This window comes from Triticum aestivum, chromosome 6B (assembly GCF_018294505.1).
Source record: "Triticum aestivum cultivar Chinese Spring chromosome 6B, IWGSC CS RefSeq v2.1, whole genome shotgun sequence".
NCBI lineage: Eukaryota > Viridiplantae > Streptophyta > Magnoliopsida > Poales > Poaceae > Triticum > Triticum aestivum.
Window position 1 is genome coordinate 598,859,116 of NC_057810.1, and position 22,245 is coordinate 598,881,360.

A 22,245-nucleotide genomic window follows, 5' to 3' on the forward strand; every position below is an offset into this window, starting at 1 on the left:
GCCAGCCGGCGGCGGCGGCGAAGATGAGCGGCGGAGGCCCGCCCAGGAAGCGCAACTTCAAGATCGAGGCGTTCAAGCACCGGGTGGAGCTCGACCCCAAGTACGCGGAGCGGACATGGAAGGTCCTCGAGCACGCCATCCACGAGATCTACAACCACAACGCCAGCGGCCTCTCCTTCGAGGAGCTCTACAGGTCGGCCCCCCACACCCCCTGCCCGCCCTAAGCCAGCCTGATCTTCCCGGCGCTCGCTGTCGCTCCCGCTTGGTTAGAAGATATGCATCCGTCTCTACCTGCGTGAATTCCGAGAAAATGCGGTTCCAGGCCAGATCGTGTGTGCTATTCGAACTGGCGCGTGATAGTATCGTGTGAAAAGAAAGGCTGGATGTTCGTATCCTGTGCAGTGCTCAGGAAGCGATCTATCAGAGAGGATTTTGTTCCAGTGTTTGTTGTCCTACCAATGTTACGGGAGCAATTAGCTTCTTTTGTGGCCGAAGACCTCTGTTAACTATTGACGCTATACTCCACTAGATGAGCAGTCAAGTAACAAAGCTCTTCTTAACTAGGAATTTCAAGGCAAATATACTCTCCACTGTTTCGGCTATGGGCGTTCTATTTAGAACATGGTTTTCTAGTCTTTCATTTTTGTTCTTCACCAGAGCATAAAATAGAACAGACATGTTTCTGTCTGTATCAGTCTTTGCTGTCTCTGATGGATCAGCAAGCTGCAAGGCAGATTGAATCAACATACTGTTAGAACTTGATAGATGCCTTTATTCAGATATTCATATGATTTATAATCCCTTGTCATATGAATGTTGACTCATAGTGCTTGTTGAACTCTTATATTGCCGAATTTGGATAGTTGGTAGTAAATTACTACTATGCAAGAGCACAGGGTGCAGGGGGGATCTATATAATACCCACTAAGGGCTATTGTGGTGCCACCTTACTCTAATTTGTGAATTCTCTTTCCATGTGCAGGAGTGCCTACAACATGGTGCTTCACAAGTATGGCGAGAAGCTCTATAATGGCCTTGAGAGCACTATGACATGGCGTTTGAAGGAAATATCAAAATCAATAGAGGCTGCGCAGGGTGGTTTGTTTTTGGAAGAGCTGAATGCGAAGTGGATGGATCACAACAAGGCATTGCAGATGATCAGGGATATTCTAATGTACATGGATCGGACTTATGTCCCGACATCCCATAGGACACCTGTTCATGAGCTTGGTCTGAATTTGTGGAGGGATCATATAATTCACTACCCAATGATCCATGGTCGGCTGCTTGACACCCTTCTAGATCTTATTCACAGAGAAAGAATGGGTGAAGTGATCAATAGAGGCCTGATGAGGAGCATTACAAAGATGTTAATGGATCTTGGTCCTGCTGTATACCAAGATGATTTTGAGAAACCATTTTTGGAAGTTTCCGCTAGCTTCTACAGTGGGGAATCTCAAGAGTTCATTGAGTGCTGTGATTGTGGTAACTACCTTAAGAAGGCTGAGAGGCGGCTCAATGAGGAAATGGAGCGTGTCTCACACTACTTGGATGCTGGCAGTGAGGCAAAGATAACTAGCGTGGTGGAGAAAGAGATGATAGCCAATCACATGCATAGATTGGTCCACATGGAAAACTCTGGCCTTGTTAACATGCTTATAGATGACAAATATGAAGATTTGGGTAGGATGTACACCTTATTCCGAAGGGTTCCTGATGGTCTATCAACAATCAGAGATATGATGACTTCATACCTAAGGGAAACAGGGAAGCACTTAGTGACAGATCCAGAGAGATTGAAAGACCCAGTGGAATTTGTTCAGTGCTTGTTAAATGAGAAGGATAAGCATGATAAGATCATCAATGTTGCTTTTGGCAATGATAAAACCTTCCAAAATGCTCTGAATTCATCCTTTGAGTTCTTCATCAACTTAAACAACAGGTCACCTGAATTCATATCACTGTATGTTGATGACAAACTCCGCAAAGGATTGAAAGGGGCAACAGAAGAGGATGTGGAGGGTATACTGGACAAAGTCATGATGCTGTTTCGGTACCTTCAGGAGAAGGATGTGTTTGAGAAGTACTATAAGCAGCATTTGGCGAAAAGGCTTCTGTCTGGCAAAACTGTTTCTGATGATGCTGAGAGGAGTATGATAGTCAAACTCAAGACAGAATGTGGGTACCAGTTCACCTCCAAATTAGAGGGTATGTTCACTGACATGAAGACATCTCAGGACACCATGCAGGATTTCTATGCCAAGAAATCCGAGGAACTTGGTGATGGCCCTACACTTGATGTCCACATTCTCACAACTGGCTCTTGGCCAACACAACCCAGCCCTCCCTGCAGCCTTCCACCTGAAATCCTTGCAGTATGTGAGAAATTCCGTGGATATTATCTTGGAACTCACAGTGGGCGGAGGTTAACATGGCAAACAAATATGGGAACAGCTGATATAAAGGCCACGTTTGGGAAAAGCCAGAAGCATGAGCTGAATGTCTCCACTTACCAGATGTGTGTTCTGATGTTGTTCAACACTTCCGATGGGCTTACCTACAAAGACATCGAGCAAGCTACCGAGATACCTTCCACAGACCTAAAGAGATGTCTCCAGTCTCTTGCTTGTGTCAAGGGGAAGAATGTTCTCCGTAAAGAGCCCATGAGCAAGGACATATCAGAGGATGACACATTCTATTTCAATGACAAGTTCACAAGCAAGCTTGTTAAGGTGAAGATCGGGACAGTGGTGGCGGCAAAGGAATCTGAGCCAGAGAAGCAGGAGACCCGCCAGCGGGTTGAGGAGGACAGGAAACCTCAGATTGAGGCTGCCATCGTCAGGATCATGAAATCTAGGAGGGTCTTGGATCATAACAGTATTGTATCTGAGGTTACCAAGCAATTGCAAGCTCGGTTCTTGCCGAACCCTGTTATCATAAAGAAACGCATAGAATCTCTGATCGAACGCGAATTCTTAGAGAGGGACAAAGCAGATAGAAAATTATATCGCTATCTTGCATAAAAAGCCAGCATGTGAATGTTAAGAGATATTTCATGAGCAGGTGGCTTCCTTGTATTCCTGTAAACATTTCCCCTTGTGCTTGAGTTCAGTTTTATTTGTTGGGCACTGTCCACTGAAATCAATGGCAGTTATTAAATTCGGTTATCGATCCATTGAAATGGAGGCTTTACCCCAATCCCTGCAACAATTCTACTACTACCAAAGCATTTATGTTATTATGCATAATTGTTCATTCAGATTTCATTTCTCTTTTATTGGGTATTGGATGTTGCATTTTCCTTCGCTTTTCTTGGATGTTGTATTTCCCATAGAAGTCATTTGAATCAAAGAGGCCCTGTGTTTTGTTCCCACAATCATTTCACCTTGAAGATCTGCTATTTCTTTGCAGTATCTGCAATTCTGCATGTAAATTGCGCATGTTCCTGAATGTAAATGCAACTTTGACGAGCCTGAATGTAAATTGCGTATGTTCCTGCATGCTACGATGCCTACTCATTTGTGCGCACGCTTCTGTTCATCCTGTGTCAAGATTCGTCCACAGCTTAGGCTTTGTTTGGAATGTCGTTTCATCTCAAATACACCTGTAGAAAAGATACAGATCTCCGCCCATCGTTTTGATTCCGGCTGAAAATCTACTGGTGGCCGGTAAGATACACGCGTAAACTAAATACGTCTGTATTTGATTACACCGCATCCAAGCGCAGCCTTAGTAGTGTCACGGATGATGTGGAATGTTTCTGCCAATTTGTTGAAGATATATGACCAGTGCGTTTGGATTCTTCTCTAAACATTTCCCAGTTGTCAGCGCCCCTATAGTGCTTGTGTTGCTGTTATGTTCTGAACCATAAAGAACTGTATCAGGCTGCGATTTTTCTTCCGAAAGGAAATGAAAAAGGGCCAAGTTCCGGATTCAGTTTCATATTCACAATGCCATCTACATCGAACTGGTACAGGAACAGGAAGTGGTGAAGCAAATGTAGGCTGAATCTGAAAGAGATTCCAGAAAGCTATATCTTGGATCTGGATACTGCATGATTGGTTGATCATGGGATCTTTGATAGATATACTAATTCCAGAAGAATCATAGAGAAATTAATGTGCATCTAACATCCAAAAAGATCAGGACTTCAGGATTACCAAGTCCAAACAACATCAAAATGTACCCCCTCCGTTTCTAAATATAAGTCTTTGTACAGGTTTCACTATGAACTACATACGGATGTATATAGATGCATTTTAAGTATGGATTCATTCATTTTGCTCCGTATGTAGTCCACCTAGTAAAATCTCTACAAAGACTTACATTTAGAAACGGAGGGAGTACAACCGACATGCTTCTTTACAGGCAAGATTTGTTGTAGAAACTGCGAATCCGCAAAATGAAAACATCAAAAGTAGCAGCAGAAGCAGCAAAATGTGCATCTGCCCAGCAATATCACCGATCAGGTGTTTGAGTTCAACGACACATCCCAGATGAACAGACGATATCCGCAGACAAAATCTCTCGTAGAAGTCTCTGCAGAAAGCTCTCTTGACCGTCACCGACCACGTGAATTTGCCGTTGCTGACGGCCATGTACATCGTTTTTCTTTTTCTTTTACGGAATGTACATCGGGTTTTTTTTTAACACATGTAGGAGTACATCGTTTTTTCATTTTTTGAAAACCCTCATATATTAATTTGGTAAAATAAAATTCTTACAATCTTTCATTACAAAAGTAGTCACACATGACGGAACACTATTACATAAGAGACCATCGGACCTGCTGTTAAAACTAAATTTTGCAATCTCGTGCGCCACACTATTTGCCAGCCTATCATTCTACACGATCTTAAAATCCTTTATGAGTTTTGATACGCTCAATGCCTCCATTTTCAGATCCGCAAGCAGAGACCTGTCGATGGAATCTTTGGCCAGAAAAGAAGCAACAAAAGCGCAATCAGTTTCCAGAATAACTGGTTTGTGAAGTATGATACCTATGTATAACCCGGCGAGGGACGCAAAAGTTCCGCTTCATCCACACAAATACATGAGCGGCTAAAAAACCATGATGAGACCATTAATTCACCCAGGTTATTCCTGACAACAACCCCAACACTAGCAGATCTCATACTCTCCATGAAACTCACATCAACATTAATCTTAATATACTCAGGATCCGGGGGCTCCCAAACTTGACAACCAATCGCAGGTTGAGTAACATACCTCCACTTGTCGATCACCCCCTTACCTTTGTTGCTCAAGTCAACTTGCACACAGGCATTTTCTGCCATAAAAGATTTCCAGTAATTTCCCACAAAGATAGCAGAAGCAGATAATGCCTCTTTCCCCCTTCCAAAGATCATATGCCAATCTCTAAAGAATATGAATAAAACTTGCTCACGAACCGATGACCCCAATTGGTCAAGCTGAATAAGAAATCAGTCCGACCCCGTACATGTGAAAAACTCCTCTCCAGCCTCCAGGAATATTCCACACATCTCTCATGGCAAAACGGAATGCACACGCCTTAGGACAAGTCATCAGGGCATGAAAAATACTTTCTTCCTTCACATCACAAATAGTGCACATATCCGACACCGTTTGGTGATGAGCAACTTTGTTTACCTGGGTTGTCGAACTATTGGATGCAGGTAGCCAGACAAAAATTCTCATTTTTTGTGGGACTTTGACCTTGCAAATAACGTCCCACATCCTCCTCTTCTCATTATCGATAGTGTTGGACGTACCTGTCTTGCCCTTACCATCCCTTAGCTTTAAGGCCAGTTTGTACGCACTTTTAACAGAAAACATACCATTTTTCTTATAATGCCAAGCAATTTGATCTCTCCTCCAGACTGAATACACGTACATTTAGAATCTCCTCAACATCATGGTGATAGAACAAGTACCTGATTAAATTTTCATCCCATCTTGTAGTTCCACTCATGAATAATTCAGACACCTATTTCAGTCTAGTGCGGTTTTTCTTTGCTATAACTCTAAGGCCGGAGTTTCTAGGAAGCTAGCTATCTCTCCAAATATTTACATTTTTACCATTGGCCACTCTCCAGATGACCCTTTTTTAACAGCTGCAGGCCATGCATAATACCTTGTCAATTCACCGAAGTAGCTTGCGGGAAGACAATATTCAGGATGTGGCCACTGGGGTAATATTTTACCTTCAAAAGCTTAGCACGCAAAGAATCTGGGTACACCAATAACCGCCACACTTGTTTGGACAAGAGAGCTTGATTAAATAACCTAAGATCTCGGAAGCCCATGCCCCCCATCTTTTTGGCTTAGTGACTTTATCCCAAGCTAACCAATGAATTTTCCTCTTGCATTCTTCGTCTTCCCACCAGAAATTTCTTATAATCTGAGCCAGCTCATCACATAATGAAGTTGGAAATTTGAAGATGCCCATGGCGTACACTGGGAGCGCTTGCAACACTGCCTTGATTTGATTTTTCCTCAATACCGCCTGAAGCATATTTTTCAATCCAATCTGATGATCTTTTTAGAACCTTATCTTTGGTCGACTGGAACTTACCAACCTTCATTCTACCCTCAGGTACCGGTAAACCAAGGTACTTATCCTCAAAATACTCTACAGTAATTGTTGGTGTCAAAACCGGCAGATCTCGGGTAGGTGGTCCCGAACTGTGCGTCTAGGCGGATGGTAACAGGAGACAAGGGACACGATGTTTTTACCCAGGTTCGGGCCCTCTCGATGGAGGTAAAACCCTACTCCTGCTTGATTAATATTGATGATATGGGTAGTACAAGAGTAGATCTACCACGAGATCAAAGAGGCTAAACCCTAGAAGCTAGCCTATGGTATGATTGTTGTTCGTCCTACAGACTAAAACCCTCCGGTTTATATAGACACCGGAGAGGGTTAGGTTACACAGAGTCGGTTACAATGGTAGGAGATCCACATATCCGTATCGCCAAGCTTGCCTTCCACGCCAAGGAAAGTCCCATCCGGACACGGGACGAAGTCTTCAATCTTGTATCTTCATAGTCCAGGAGTCCGGCCAACGGTGATAGTTCGGCTATCCGGACACCCCATAATCCAGGACTCCCTCAGTAGCCCCTGAACCAGGCTTCAATGACGACGAGTCCGACGCGCATATTGTCTTCGGCATTGCAAGGCGGGTTCCTCCTCCGAATACTTCATAGAAGATTTTAAACACAAGAATACTGTCCGGCTCTGCAAAATAAGTTCCACATACCACCGTAGAGAGAATAATCTTTACACAAATTCGATCTGCTGACGTATTCTGCGGCGTGACGTCATACCACGGCCAAGCCTTTATTGGAATCATTTTTACTGTCCCACCTCAGCGTGTTTAGTGAGGCGGTTTCTTCGACACGTCTTATCAAAGCAGAGATCGTGTCCCCTTATTCCAGGATTCTCATCAATATGGGCGTGGGTAACCCAACCGCGCCATTGATTACGACGCTTGGGAGATAAGCGAGTTTTACCAGGCTGGTGGGGGACGCATAGCTTCGTCCGTCCATATAAGGGGATAAGGATCCACCTTTTCACCTATGCCTTCTTCCTCCTTTGCTCATCCATTTCCGCTCACTCGAGCTCCAGCGCCCAAGTCCGCACATCTCGCCTCAACCTTCCCCAGCCATGTCCGGAGCGGGAGGCAAGTGGATGGCCTCCTCCGTCACGGAGGGGCACATCAAGAGGCTACGGAAGGCCGGATACTTGTCCAGTGACATCGCGCATGGGCTCCCCGACAAGGGGCAGCTCATCCCCACCCCCGGGCCCCATGAGAGGGTGGTGTTCCTCACCCATTTCTTCCGCGGACTAGGTTTTCCACTTCACCCATTTGTCCGGGGGCTCATGTTCTACTACGGCCTGGATTTCCACGATCTGGCCCCGAATTTCATCCTCAACATCTCGGCATTCATCATCGTGTGCGAGGCCTTCCTCCGCATCAAGCCCCACTTTGGCTTATGGCTGAAGACCTTCAATGTCAAGCCGAAGGTAGTGGGGGGCTAACAGGCGGAGTGTGGAGGCGCCATGGTGGGCAAGATGCCCAACGTTACATGGCTCGAGGGCTCCTTCATGGAAACCATCAAAGGGTGGCAATCGGGATGGTTCTATATCACCGAGCCGCGTGACCCCGAATGGGCAGCGGCCCCCGAGTTCGGATCTGGGATCCCCACACGGCTCTCCTCCTGGAAAGAGAAGGGCCTGACATGGGGTAATTCGGAGGAGCTGACCGGACTCCAAACCTGCGTTCAAAACCTTGTGAACAAGAAGATCAAGCTTGTCAATGTAGTCCAGGTCATGCTCATCCGCCGGATCCTCCTGTGCCAACAACGGGCCTCCAGCTTGTGGGAGTTTGATCCGGCACAACACCAAACCTTGAGCAGGCTCTTCGACACTACGTACGAAGATGCCTGGAAGGTGCTGTTTAAGGGCGCCGAGGCTCCCGCATCCGCTACCGAAGATCGCGGATTCAGCTCGCAGCGTCAAGCCGGCGAGGTAAGCCATTTTACCCTTTACGAGACACTTATTTTCCATAGTTTGACTCTATGCGGGATCTAAACTCCCTTACCTTTGATAGGCCTGGCAAAAGAAGTCCGGTCAGGTTAACTGTCCGGCTCCCTTGCCAGAATACCCAGAGGACGCCCGATTGACGGGGCTGCTAGTCCCGGCACCTTATGTGGTGCCGAAGAAGAAGGCCAAGAAGAAGGCCACGGGGACTCGAAAGAGTTCCCGGCACCAGGTGTTGTCGGACTCATCGTCCGATGACTCCGAGGCGGACTCCTCCCGCGAAGGCGAGGAGGAGGAAAAAGAGGCCTCTCCCCCAGCGGGGGGAGAGAAGAAAAGGAAGGCCGCCCCAACGGGGGAGGCCGAAGGGTCCAAGAAGGGAAGGACCCTCCCCCCGGACTACTCCACCAACACCGACGACGATGAAGAGGAGTGGCCACCAAGGACTAAGCCCCTGGCGACTTCGTAAGTGTCCGGATACCAGAACAACTCATGGTGTTTCATTTGTCGCATAGAATCTCTTAACACCGAATATAACCCTGCAGCCCGCCCAAGGACGAGCTCGATACTTCAACGAGCGGCTCCCTGGCATCATCGAACGTGAATAGCACTTCACTTCCCGTCGTCTCCTCTCCTCGCACTGCAGATGACGCCGAGGTGGGGTCCCAAAAGGGGACCAGTCAGGAGGAGGAGGTCCCAGAGGTGCCGCAAGGCAACCTCCCGGACTTTGGGCACAAGGGGGATCAAACCCCAAAGGGCTCTAAGTCCGGCCCTGGGCCAGACTCCGCGCCAGAACCTTCAGTGGTTCCGGAGTTCGACGGGCGGTCCCTTTGTAAGAAGGGCGAGACTGCGACACCGGTGACCTCCGTCCAACCGGAGGCGCTGGATAATTTGGTGGAGGCGCTTAACGGCGCCTCCATCGACGAGGAGCACCGCACTCTTATGAGTGTGGTGATCCAGAAAGTTCAGTCCGCCAAGAGCAGGTTGACTGAAGCCTGTACCAGCCTTCTAACAGGATTTGAGGTAAGTTTTTAAGATATGTAAGAATATTACCGCATAGATAGTAGCCCCTGATGCTTAGTTCAGTGTTCGGAAAGAAAAGCCGAGATGAGGATCTAAAAAGATATACGCAGGAGTCTAACATAAATATGTCAATATGGGAATGCAGGCTGCGCTGCTGACCTCTGCCGCACTGACTGCGGAGGTCAATGCATTGAAGCAGAGCCTCGAGCGGTCCGAGAACGAGCTCGGCCTTGCCAAGAAGCAGCTCGAGGACAAGGAAGGTAAGTAATACCTTATGGAAGTATATAAAAATGTGGTTGCAAAAAATAACAGGAATAATGTGAAAATTGCAGGGGCCACGAACGAGGTGGCAACCCTGAAGGAAGCGGTGTCCAAGGCCAAAAACAGTGCGGCTGTGGAGCGCACCGAGCGAGAGAAGCAGGAGGCGCGGGTGGCGGAGGTGCGGCAAGAGCTCCAGGCTCTCGTGAAAAAACACGAGGGTTTGGAGCGTGACTCGAAGACTCGAGAGTCCGAGCTCGCCTTGGCTCTTGAGAGTGCCAAAGCTTCTAAGGCCGAAGCCCAGAAGTCCCTCCAGGAGATTGAGGCGATAAAAAAGATAGCGGCGGGTAAGGCATTCTATATGCAAATCAAGCATGTAAAAGTGAATTATCTGTTACTTACCCGAATCCAGAGCTCTCTAGGAGCGCAGATCTGCCCTGTAGTGTGTCCGATGCTGTCGCGTTCTACCGAGCCAAAGATGGGAGCTCGACGGAAAAGGTGTTCTGGTCTCAATATGCTGAGGCCGGACATCCGGTGCCCCTGAGCGACCCGCTAAAGCAGCTGGTCGAGCTCCACAAGGTGGCCGAACAGGCCATGAAGGGCCTCATGGTTCGGCTGTGGCCTAAAGAAGCCATGCCTGGGAGCTACTTCGGTCTGATGCGGAGGCTGGTGGACGCCTGTCCATGGATTGAAGTCATCAAGTGCTCCATCTGCATTGAAGGTGCCCGTCGGGCCCTTGCCCGTGCTAAAGTGCTCTGGGCAAGATGGACGCCGAGAAGCTTGTGACGGACGCGCCACCGCCGGGCAAGGAGTATCGCAAGCCCGAGATGTACTATGAGGGCGTCCTGAAGGTTGCCCGCCTTATAGCGGGTGAATGCTCCAAAGATGTAATTTTTGAGTAGACTCGCATTTGTTATCCTGTACGCTGAAAACTTTGTTCATATGCGCTAAGCAACGCTTGTTAATTTAAAATATTACCTTCTGTACGGCCGTTTATCAAATTTTAGAGATGGCGAGTCGTTGTCTTTAGCCCCCATGCCACGAGTGCTGGGGTGTTCGGGATAAACTTGAGCACTCTTGTTCACATTCTTGGGTCCTTCGAGGGAGGCGTTCAACATGACGAACGAGGCAACCGGACTATAATGCTTGAACACTCTCACTTAGCCATAGAATTCTATAATTTTAAATTTCGGCGAAGCCCTTGGTATTCGGAAGACCGAGTTCGGGGCACTATCCACGCCTTGGCCGGACAATGCCGACTCCTCGCTCTAAGCGGCATGAGTCTTTAGGGACCTGAAAAACCTCTCGAACAGCGACCGGCTCTCGCCCTATCATGACGGTCAGTTTTAGCTTTCTCCACTGAGGTGGTCAACCCAGCTCAACCGGGGCACAATCGCAGTGGTTCTCCCAGCGCTACCTTAGCCGATATAACGGAATGTAAGGTACCAAAACATCGGAGCTGGGCAAACCCAACTATTGACCCAAGACATGATTCGGAGTCGATGCATATAATGCTATAAGTTCGGGGTGCCGCACTTGTGAAAGTGTTCGGACTTATCACACCATGTTTTGGGGTACTTAAGCCCCTGGTGTATTGACCGTACCAAGTTGTACGGGTGCAACATGTCATAGATGAACATTTTATGGAAAAAAAGGAATGCAGTAATAAGCAGAAGCTATGTATTGTTTATTCAAAAGATACTGCAATGAAAGCAGAACGATACAAATAGTGCGATAAGCAAGGGATGGGACTATTTAACATGTCCCCCTCCAAGGGTAGGCTGCGGGATGGTATGTAAAACAGGTATACTGCTCGTAATAGAGACCACCTGGACACTCGACGTAGCTTTTCTGCTTCCCTGGCTGTTGTATCGTGAGTTCGGTGATTCTACTGCCGGACAGGGCTTCTGGAAAATGGAGTCCTGAGAATAATAAAAAAAGAATGACACAATTGGGAGCCCCTGGTGCGGTTGAGCCGCACTCTAGGCATGCCATGGTCGTGCCCCTCCCCCTATGCCCATGGTATCTCCAGAGCGTAGTTATGTACGCGTGGTACTGGTCTCGCGATTTCGCGAGGGCTGGTGTCGGTGTCAAAACCGGCGGATCTCGGGTAGGGGGTCCCAAACTGTGCGTCTAGGCGGATGATAATAGGAGACAAGGGACACGATGTTTTACCCAGGTTCGGGCCCTCTTGATGGAGGTAAAACCCTACGTCCTGCTTGATTGATATTGATGATGTGGGTATTACAAGAGTAGATCTACCACGAGATCAAGGAGGCTAAACCCTAGAAGCTAGCCTATGGTATGATTATTGTTATTGTTATGTCCTACGGACTAAACCCATCCGGTTTATATAGACACCGGAGGGGGCTAGGGTTACACAGAGTCGGTTACAATGGTAGGAGATCTACATATCCGTATTGCCAAGCTTGCCTTCCACGCCAAGGAAAGTCCCATCCGGACACGGGACGAAGTCTTCAATCTTGTATCTTCATAGTCTTGGAGTCCGGCCGATGATGATAGTTCGGCTATCCGGACACCCCCTAAACCAGGCTTCGATGACGACGAGTCCGGCGCGTATATTGTCTTCGGCGTTGCAAGGCAGGTTCTCCTTCAAATTCCAAGTGCCTGAATAGTGTCCGGCTTCCTTATAAATGTTGCGCTCCTTGGCTTCCACGTCCAATAATGGCCTTCTTCCACGTGTCGTGTGAATGCGAAAAGCTAGGGTATTTTTGCGTTTTACCCCCTAGTTGCACGAATGAGCTGCCTATAAGAGAGGCGAGGATCTAGATCCAACTCGCACCATCCTCCTTCCGCAAGTACTCATCGAAGCGCCTCTGACAAAAATCCATTCCATCATGGATAGTCGACGCGGCTCCTCCTCTCGCACCCCCAGCCCTCAGCCAGGAGATTGGAGGAGATGTTCAGTCCCGCATAGCGAGCTAGTGGCGCTCCAATCAGAGGGATATCTTCCCCCGGCCTTCATGGTTCCGGTTCGAGCCGGACTAGCCACCTAGAAGGGTGGAAAGCAGGCGGAGAGCGTCCCCAATCCCTCCAGAGGAGAGCGGGTATGCTTCGTCCCTTATCTAATAAGGGGACTCAGATTTCCCATACATCCGTTTCTCCGGGGGCTCCTGGAGTTCTATGGACTCCAGCTTCACCACGTTACACCTGCCTCTATTTTGCACATCGCGGGCTTTGTGGCTCTTTGTGAGCTATTCTTGGGCATCGAGCCCCATTTTGCGCTATGGAAGAGATTGTTTTGCCTCATACCCCGTTCTCATGAGGGGTCGATATATCAAGTGGGCGGAGCCGAAATATGGCGCATCGCCGGGACCGGATATCTATCCGGAACCCCGAAGAAGGCGTTCGAAGACTGGCCTTCGGAATGGTTTTATATGGAAGACGCCCCACTGCCGGATCCAGTTCGGATCGGCCTCCTGGAGTTCAGCAACGCTCCCTTGAAGAAACGCCTGAGTTGGCGCCCGCGGAGCCCTCAACGGGAAGATGATGGGAGCGTCCAATATCTGATGGGCCGGATAAGGTTACTGGCCCACTCCGGATTGACCATGATTGGAGTCATGGCCACGTGCATTATGCGAGGGGTGCAGCCGCATCAATATAGGGGCCACCCCATGTGGGATTTCAACGGGGAGGATGATGCCACCCGTCATGGCCGCAAGGGGCCGGGATCGGCCGCCGATCTGGTGAAGATCCTGTCCGGCTTGTACAAGGGGGAGAAGGAGGACTTCCTCCACACGAGTCCATTGAATAGATTCTCCATGAATAACCCTCGGAGCTGGGTAAGTGGACGTTTATCTATCCGATCCATATTTCCAAAGTCAAGTGTCCCACTTTGTGATTTTGATGCAGGAGCTGCGCCGGGACGTGGAGGGCATACAAAGCCTGACTCCATAGCCCGAGGATCCGGCCTCCAAAGAGGATCCGGACATAAAGGTGGAGCTGATCGACGGGGTGTTCCACCAACTTAGCATGGACAATGCTCTAGTCGCCATTACGGCTGACTACCCCGGTTTATCTCCAGCTTCCCAGGTGAATACGACCGAAGTCCTGACACCATTACTTGGTCCATGCTTATTTCTGACCATCGTGTACCAACGGTGCTCCGCAGGAGGCGCCTTTAAGGCAGGAAGCCTAACCCGCGGCAGCTGACCAACAAGGGTCAGTTCGGCCCAGCACGCGGAAGAGGAGTGCGGCGCGAATCGAAACGTCGCCGCAACGGTACGACGCACCGCCGTTTTTAAGAGAAAGATCCCTAGGGGTTATATTAACGCTCATGATTTTTCCAGGAGAAAGAGCGCTCGCCGGACAGTGTCCGAAGAGGTTGCCAATCAAGCCTCCGCCAGCCATGCTCCAACGCGTGGTCCGGAAGGGGAGGCGAACACAAGGCATGAGCCGGATGCTCCTCCAATGGAGGATGCCGACAGGTTGTCCGCCACCAGGTCTGAGGTGGAGAGCGCCATGAATCACAGGCGCCGCCGGATGGTTCTTCGTGACGCGTGTTTCTCTCCGGAGGCACTGAGTGCCTATAATGCGGGAGACGCGCACCTCTGTGCCGCTCGAGATGGTCTAACCAGAGCCATGGAGCAGTATGTGAAAGACATACGGGTGAGGAATTTTAGTAGTTATATATGCCAGTAGCCCCGAGACTTAAAATAGTTAGAATAACTGATTTAAGGATCATTTGTATATGCAGGATCTTACGGAGAAGAATACCTGTCTGTCCCAGGAGCTTCAAGAGTGCAAGGCCCAACTTGAGGCCGCACTAGCCGCCGCGGGGGGAGCCACAGAGACCCCCTTTGGTAATACATACTTCGAAATAAGTAGTTTATGAAGTGCGGCGTGTGCGTAAGTCTTACAATTAAATTGCAGAGGGTGCCGGACTGGAACCGGACAAGCAACATCTGCTATGCCAGCTGAAGGCCGGCGAGAAGGTGCTTATGAGGGTGCAGCAGGAGAGGAACAAACTCCAAGATGCCAACACCCAGCTGGGCGAAGAACTAAAAGATGTTTGGGTCTAGCAGTCTGACTCCGTAAAGGAGAATTGGCGGCTTCGTCGCGGCATTTACAGTAAGTGCTTGAACAAACTCTTTTGAAAAGAAGAGTTCGGCGAGGAAGTCGATTGACAGAAATGTGTCTGTAGGTGTTCTCACAAGTCGTCCGGCGGAGGAAATGCCTGGTTCCATGGGTGACCTTATTCCTGAGCTGCTGCAACTGCATGAATGTATTCGGCAGGCGATGAGCGGCGTCGTCCAGGCCTTATGGCCGTCCGTGTCCCTACCCGAGGGTCTTGGAGGGCTTGCTGACAAGCTTCAGGGAGTACGGCAGCGCTTTCGTCTGTGGAAGATATCGGCCTGCCGTCAAGGCGCCAGAGAGGCCTGGGCCATGGTGAAGACGCGGTACACGAAGGCTGATCCTGTCAGGACTCCGACTCAATGCCACATCGATCTAGCATGTAACACCTCATATCACTTTGCGGCCTCACGCACGGTACTCCCACGGGTGTCGCCTTACCTTTGCCCGGGACCGTTTGCGCCTTTTGGCACACGTATATGATAGTGTCGCTAGCATCCATATGATAAGGAGCCCGGGCTGACATGGCTAGTTGTAAACCCAAAGTGGCACAAACTTACAGGGACAGGCATCCATGACCCAGCATCGAACGTGTCGGTCATCAGCGAATGAATCCAGGCTGTAGCACTGGGCTAACAGGACTCCGGTGAACCGGGCTGTAGCGGCTAACAGGACTCCGGTATTCATCGCGTGACATTTCCCCGAAGGGACAGACACAGGAATGAAGAAGGACACATGCCGGCCAGCCTAAGTGTTCCGGAGCAGTAGCAAGCTACCATGGCTCAGTGGAAGCACTAGGAGACATTTCCCGGTAAGAGAGGCTACTAAGGATAAACAACTAGATAGTCAGATCCCACACGTACCAAGCATTTCAATAACATACACACAATATGCTCGATATGTGCAAATACAACATGGCATCACAACATGACCCTACAACTCAAGTATTTTATTCAATAGGCTCCGAGGAGCGAGATATTACAATCATGGGTCTCATGACCCAACATTCAGAGCAAACAAGTCAAGCACAAGCGGAAGCTTAACATGTCTGAGTACAGACATCTACAAAAGAAAAAGGCTGAGAAGCCTGACTGTCTATCAGATCCTGCCGAGGGCACAAGATCGTAGCTGAGGTAACAAGCTAAACGTTGAAGTCCACGTAGTACTACTAGCGAGACTGAAGTCTCTCTGCAAAAATATAAATTAAGCAACGTGAGTACAAATGTACCCAGCAAGACTTACATTAGATCTAACTACATATGCATCATTATCAACAAGGGGATGGTGGGGTTTAACTGCAGCAAGCCAGCTTTGACTCGGTGGCTATCCTGAACTACGACTGCAAGTAACTCTTTTGAGGTGGCGCACACGAGCCCACATATTCACCATATCAATACACCACTATGGATCCGCTCCCGTCTCCCTACGAGAACGCCATCCATAGCACTCACACTTATCTTGCGTATTTTAGAGTATCCACTTTCACTTGTCTATGAACTGTAAAGGCAACCCACAAGTCCTTTACCGCGGACACGGTTATTCGAACAGATGATGTTAACCCTGCAGGGGTGTACTTCTTCACACACGCTCTCACCACTTACCGCCGTTTACACGACATGTACTCGGCAACCTTCAAGCGGAAGCCCAGCGAGGGTGTCGGCCACGACCTGACTAACCACACAAGTCTCTCGTCCAGGTTTATCGCCTATTCGGCTTCCATCCGCAAGGAGATCCGGCCGGGGTGTCGCTCACGGCCCCAAACGATGTGTGCAGGGTTCCCAAGCCCACCATCCGGGTGCTACTTGGTACACCGGGCCACTGTGCCTAGTCTGTCCCAAGCCCACTTGTACCGAGTGCCACTTGGTAGACTACTAACACTACCTACAAACACCAGAAACTAGTTGCAACTCCTGGACAGAGATCAAGTTGATTAATAAGTCGAGAGGGGCACTTAAGCATTCCAATGTGTGGTAGTAACTGTTCATGGATCACAAACACAGAACTCAGTTCCTGAGGACGGCTTCAATGAGACAACCCACCATGTACTCCTACATGGCCTCTCACCGCTACCTTTACCAAATCGTGTTCACATACTTAGCTCACACACAGTAGGACATGTTCACACACCTCCAATTCATCCCCGATGAATCAGACCTGAATCAACTCTAAGCAGTAGCAGGCATGACAAACAAGCATGAATGAGTAGGCACATCAGGGCTCAAACAACTCCTACTCATGCTAGTGGGTTTCATCTATTTACTGTGGCAATGACAGGTCATGCAGAGGATAAAGGGGTTCAACTACCGCAGCAAATAACAGTTGTATCGTTGTTGTCCTAATGCAGTAAAAGAGAGCAGGAGCAAGAGAGTGGGATTATATCGGAATGAACAAGGGGGTTTTGCTTGCCTGGCACTTCTGAAGATAGTATAGCTCTTCATCGGTGTCATCGAACTCATCGTCAAAAACACGTCTATCGAGAGGGGACATATACCGGCAAACAAGGAAGAACACAATCAATGCGATGCAAAATATGATGCATGATCATGACATGGCAATATGCTGTGGTTTGAGCTAATGCAACTAGCAGCAAGTTAAATGGAGTTGGTTTGAACCCTAGGTTCCAATTCAAACTCCAGATGTTATTATTCAAATGCCTTTATATGATTTGTCCTACACAGCAGCCATAAGTTGTTCTAACATGCATGAAAATGGTACAGATGGATAGATTGGATTTTTCTGATCATTTTTCATATATAACTTATTTCATTTGGAGTTATGGTTGACTTTATATGAATTTTAGAAGTTTTAGGTATTTTCTGGAATTTCCAGAATAAGAATAAATCTAGAAAAAGGTTAACTGCATCAGCATGACGTCGTTGTGACGTCAGCAGGTCAATAGACCGGGTCCAAGTCAAACCTGACGTGTGGGGTCCACACGTCAGTGACTAACTAACTAACCTAAATTAATTAATATTAAATTACTACTAACTAAAATGTCAGTTGGGTTAATTAGACTTAATTAAAAAAAACTAATCTAGGATTAGCTGGGCCAGGGCCCACTTGTCAGCGACCCAGGCGAGGTCAAACCCCTGGTCAATAGGTCAAACTCGCCGGTGACACGACGCCGGCGAGGCCAGACACAGCGGCGAGGCTCGGGAATCTTCCTCCGGCGACGAAATTAACGACGGAGCCCATCTACGAGTAGCTGGAGCTCACGCGCATCTAGTGGTGCTCTCAGCTTCGCTGGAGATGGCCCAGAATGACGGCGACGATGGCAAGCGCGGCGGCCAGAGTTCGGGCGAGGCTGGGAATGGTGCTATGGTGCACGGCGGGGCGAACGGCCGGGTGCTACGGCCTCCTGGTGATGTGCTGAGCACGGTTACGCGCTCAGTTTCGAGCTTATGCGTCTGTGGCCACGACGGCGACATGGCCGGCGGAGCGGAGCTCTCGGCCGTGATGACCAACGGGGTTAGGGGGCAGCTCGAGCGACATGGCTAGGGGGAGAAGGAAGAGGAGCTCACGGCAAGTGTAGCGGTGGCCTCGGAGAGCTCGGGGAAGTGCTGGTGATGGCAGGAGGTCGTCGGTGATCTCGGCGATCTGAGGAGGAAGAAGATGTCGGAGGCGGCGCTTCGGGGGTCTTCCAGTCGCATGGCTCGGTGAGGGGGCTGGCGACGAGGTGCAGGAGCTCGGGAGCAGCTCGGGGCATTGTCGGGACGGCGGTGGTCGCGGCAACGGCGAACGGCGGCGATGGGCGTGTTTGGTGGCGTCGTGGGGAGAGAGCAGAGGAGGAAGAGAGAGTGCATCGAGTAAGGGAGAGGAGAGGGGGCTTCGAGGCATCTCCAGGCGCGGGATTGGGTTGACGAAGAGCGCGACACGACGAAGCAGGAGGTGGCCGAAGCCGCACGCGCGCGCGCCACGCCTCTCCTCTGCCTACTGGCTGAAGGAAGAAGACGGGCATGCCCCTGTGGCTGGCCAACAGTGCTGGGCCGTCCAGGTGTCTTCGGTGGGTGCCAGGTAAGTTGGCCCAGGTTAGTCTCTCTCTTTTATTTATTGTTTCTATCTTCTATTATTCTGCAACTTTGTGGCTTCATTAAAAATACTAAATCAATTCCAAAAATCATGCAACTACTCCTGACCACTGTTGGAAATATATCCTACAATAAACATTTCAGTTTGGGATTATTTGAGCATTTAAATATCTTATAGCATTTAAATGCCCAAATGCAAATACTATATGATTTAATTCAGTGACCTTATGATATCCTAGAAAAGTGTGCACCATTTTTGTCAGAGGTTCTAACCCAAGGCAAAGATGATGAACATTTTAGAAGGGCATTTCAGGTTCATTGAAAAAGATTTTAGTAAACCCTAGTTGTCTTCAGGGGGGGGTGTTGGGGGTTCTGTCATCCCCATTTCAAGTTTATTTGAAAAAAATTAAACATGATGCACACATAAAGGGCTAGCCTAGTGCATGCCAGGACTAGGGATGTGACAACTCGCCCCCACTAAACAAGAATCTCGTCCCGAGATTCAAGCATAGGGTAAGATGAAGGGGGAACGCAAACTAACGCAATCTTCACGATCCAGGTTGCACTTCATAGGGGCGTTGATCGATCACCATCTTTGACTCGATGTCTTCCTCTGAGAACTCCAACTAACATGACAAGAAGAGGAAGGGAAAACTCTAGAAGAATCGATCTTCTCGAAGACCGAACAACTCAGGATCAGCTCATGGGGTGAGATGTGAGATATTGACATATATCTCGAGTTGAGACACGAAGCATACATCTGAAGAAATGGAGTGAGATAGATGACGAGGGCTCGCTAGGTAGACAACAATTCGGTTGTCAACATAGCGAGGAGTTGAGTTGCCATGATACCACAACGAGACACCTTAGGGATGGTGACTCGTAGATATATCCCCTTAAGTGGCAAAAAGAATTACCTTTGATTCAGAGATCATTGAAACTCTTTATACCAGCCTAAGGCAATTCTCGAGCGATCGTTTGGAGGGTTTCGGTAGAATGGCATACCCGGATTAGAATAGATGATGTGGATTACTTTGTTGAAGACAACACAAGGGATGATTTTTCTTGCGCGTGCTCTCCAAAACTTGAGCATTTCCATATTCATCAAAGTTTTACCAACATCCGTGTCAAGGATCCTGGCAACACAACATACCACCATGATGAATAGTGATGGACGATGCATATGCAAACGAAGATAACACCTTCTCAGATTTCACCTTAGCGAGGCCAAGGAAACAGAATCTGGATGATTGACCGAGAGACATGTAGCACTCCACTTCTAATGTTCTCCTTGATGTGCTAGTGTATCCCATTCATATGGTTTGATATCTAGCACATCAAGTAAAGGTCAGACTTCGGAAACATAAAAATCCATAAGGAACAACTAGGGAGTAAATCCTACGAAATCCTTATGGGGAGGTGGCCAACTTCTTCAATCAAGATACTACAATAATAGGTCTTCCGGCTGGGTGTGTTGGCCACGACATCCACTTTACCGGTTATCGAGGGACCAATATTATAGTTCTTGGGAAATGTTCCAACCATTATATCTGCCTGAGATTCAGATCTGGTTGGTGTCAGGATATTCCAGACTCATCGAGTCTAGGAAGAAAAATGAAAGTTTGCAACACAAATCGATGAGATGACGTTGCGAGATTCTCGGGAAATGAACTACGATAGCAAGCTCCAAAACATGAGCTGGTTCTGCTACAGACATGTGAACACGTTGTCCTAGACAAGCATGACCACGTAGTAGTCTTATAATAAAACACTACCGAGTTCAGGTGGGGAACCATCATTGAGGATATCGAAGTCCTTGTATAAGCCCGGGTTAGCTCTTATGAAGGAATTCCTTTTCCTGGAACAAATCAGTTAGTGGTTTGGTGTGCTAGGGAATTCATATGGAATGAAGATGATCAGTCTAACAGACCACGGAATACTTCGCACGTGCATAACTTACTTGGGATGATTCCAGAGGAGGTAAAAAAACATGCTTTCTCGAATTCACGGCGGCAACTTGCATCAAATGCACATGAATTAGAGGAAGTCACTTCTTTTCCAAGCATATGCTTCACGAACGGTCATGAAGAAAATGTTTACACAAGTTTCCAACACTAGCTTAATGTTCAACAAAATTAAGGAAAAGGTAAGGATGTTGTCGATGGGCTCAACAACAATTTATCCAGGTTTCCATGAAGATGGAATTCCATAATTATGTGAACAGGTGATAGCATTGGTCGGACCCAGAAGATATAATGGTGTATGCTCGAGGAATCAACCACGAGTAAGACAACATTACGAACATCGTTGGTTCTGATTTGATTTGAGGATAGCCCACACCCTAATCAAAGTTTTAACAAGATGATAGACCCAGCAATTGATCAGAGGACCAATCGATGAAGATAACATCTTTCTTCAACACACACACACACACACACAAAGAGATATCCTTATAATGAACTAAATCGGACAAGCTTCTATCTTCCAACTCTCCAAGTTGTTGTTCAGCTTAACCAACTAGCTCAGGGGTACCCAACACAGATTCTTGGAAAAGGGGTGGTTACAAGCAACCAACTTGCTCACGAACTCAACATAGCGGCCAGGTGGCGACCTGGTGATACTTCCGAGAAGATATACAGAAAATCAGAACCACCGATATGTTACTAAGCTCAAGAACAATCTTGCTTTTCAGGGCAAGACGATATGATCAACAGAGCGAGGGATTGATACAATCCTAACTCATTGATCAGAGGGTGCACCGGAAATAAGGACTAGGTAGCACGATCAATCTTAGAATGATGATTCCATAACCAACACACTAAGAATGAGATTTTCATCCATTAATCACTAAGCAACATGGCTGCTAGGACTATTGATTTCACACATCATACTTAACCTGTCGGCATTCCGGTTGCAACAACACAGAACTGGGGAATGAACAATGATGGCAAGAAGTATTACTGCGTCAAGAATTCATAAGAGGTGGTGCAATTCTCATGACACTCTTGACATAAAGATGGTAACACTCCAAGGTAGAGCAGAGCAAAAGCTAGATTGGCATTTTGGTCTGTGGAATACAACTACTTTGACCCAATCCTAAATATGGATGAGGTACTGGAGTTCATTTCTCCTAGTCATTCTGGGATAGAATGGCTTGACGGAACACAAGAATAATAGGCATCGATGAACGAAGACACGCATACTCTTGACTATCAATTGATAGATGAAGGTCAGAAAACAACTAAGGAGGGACAACTCAAAGGAACATATATCTTTCTGAGTTGTGGATGCATAGGTTAGTATGTCGAACAAGTTCAAGAT

General features: G+C 48.1%; 1 protein-coding gene across 1 annotated transcript; it reads left to right on the top strand.

Moving 5' to 3' along the window:
• The first annotated feature begins 6 nt into the window (after nt 1-6).
• LOC123138230 (cullin-3A) lies at nt 7-3,167 on the top strand. Its single transcript, XM_044558161.1, has 2 exons — nt 7-193; nt 983-3,167. Exons 1-2 carry the CDS (start codon nt 24-26, stop codon nt 3,021-3,023), a joined length of 2,211 nt encoding a protein of 736 aa, XP_044414096.1. The 5' UTR covers nt 7-23; the 3' UTR covers nt 3,024-3,167.
• Nucleotides 3,168-22,245: the final 19,078 nt, after the last annotated feature.

What these genes read in the sequence shown, in the direction of transcription:
- LOC123138230 (XM_044558161.1), top strand. Translation starts at nt 24, where the DNA reads ATGAGCGGCGGAGGCCCGCCCAGGAAGCGCAACTTCAAGATCGAGGCG. An exon ending in TCCTTCGAGGAGCTCTACAG is followed by an intron (nt 194 to 982) that starts GTCGGCCCCCCA and finishes TTCCATGTGCAG; the next exon opens with GAGTGCCTACAACATGGTGC.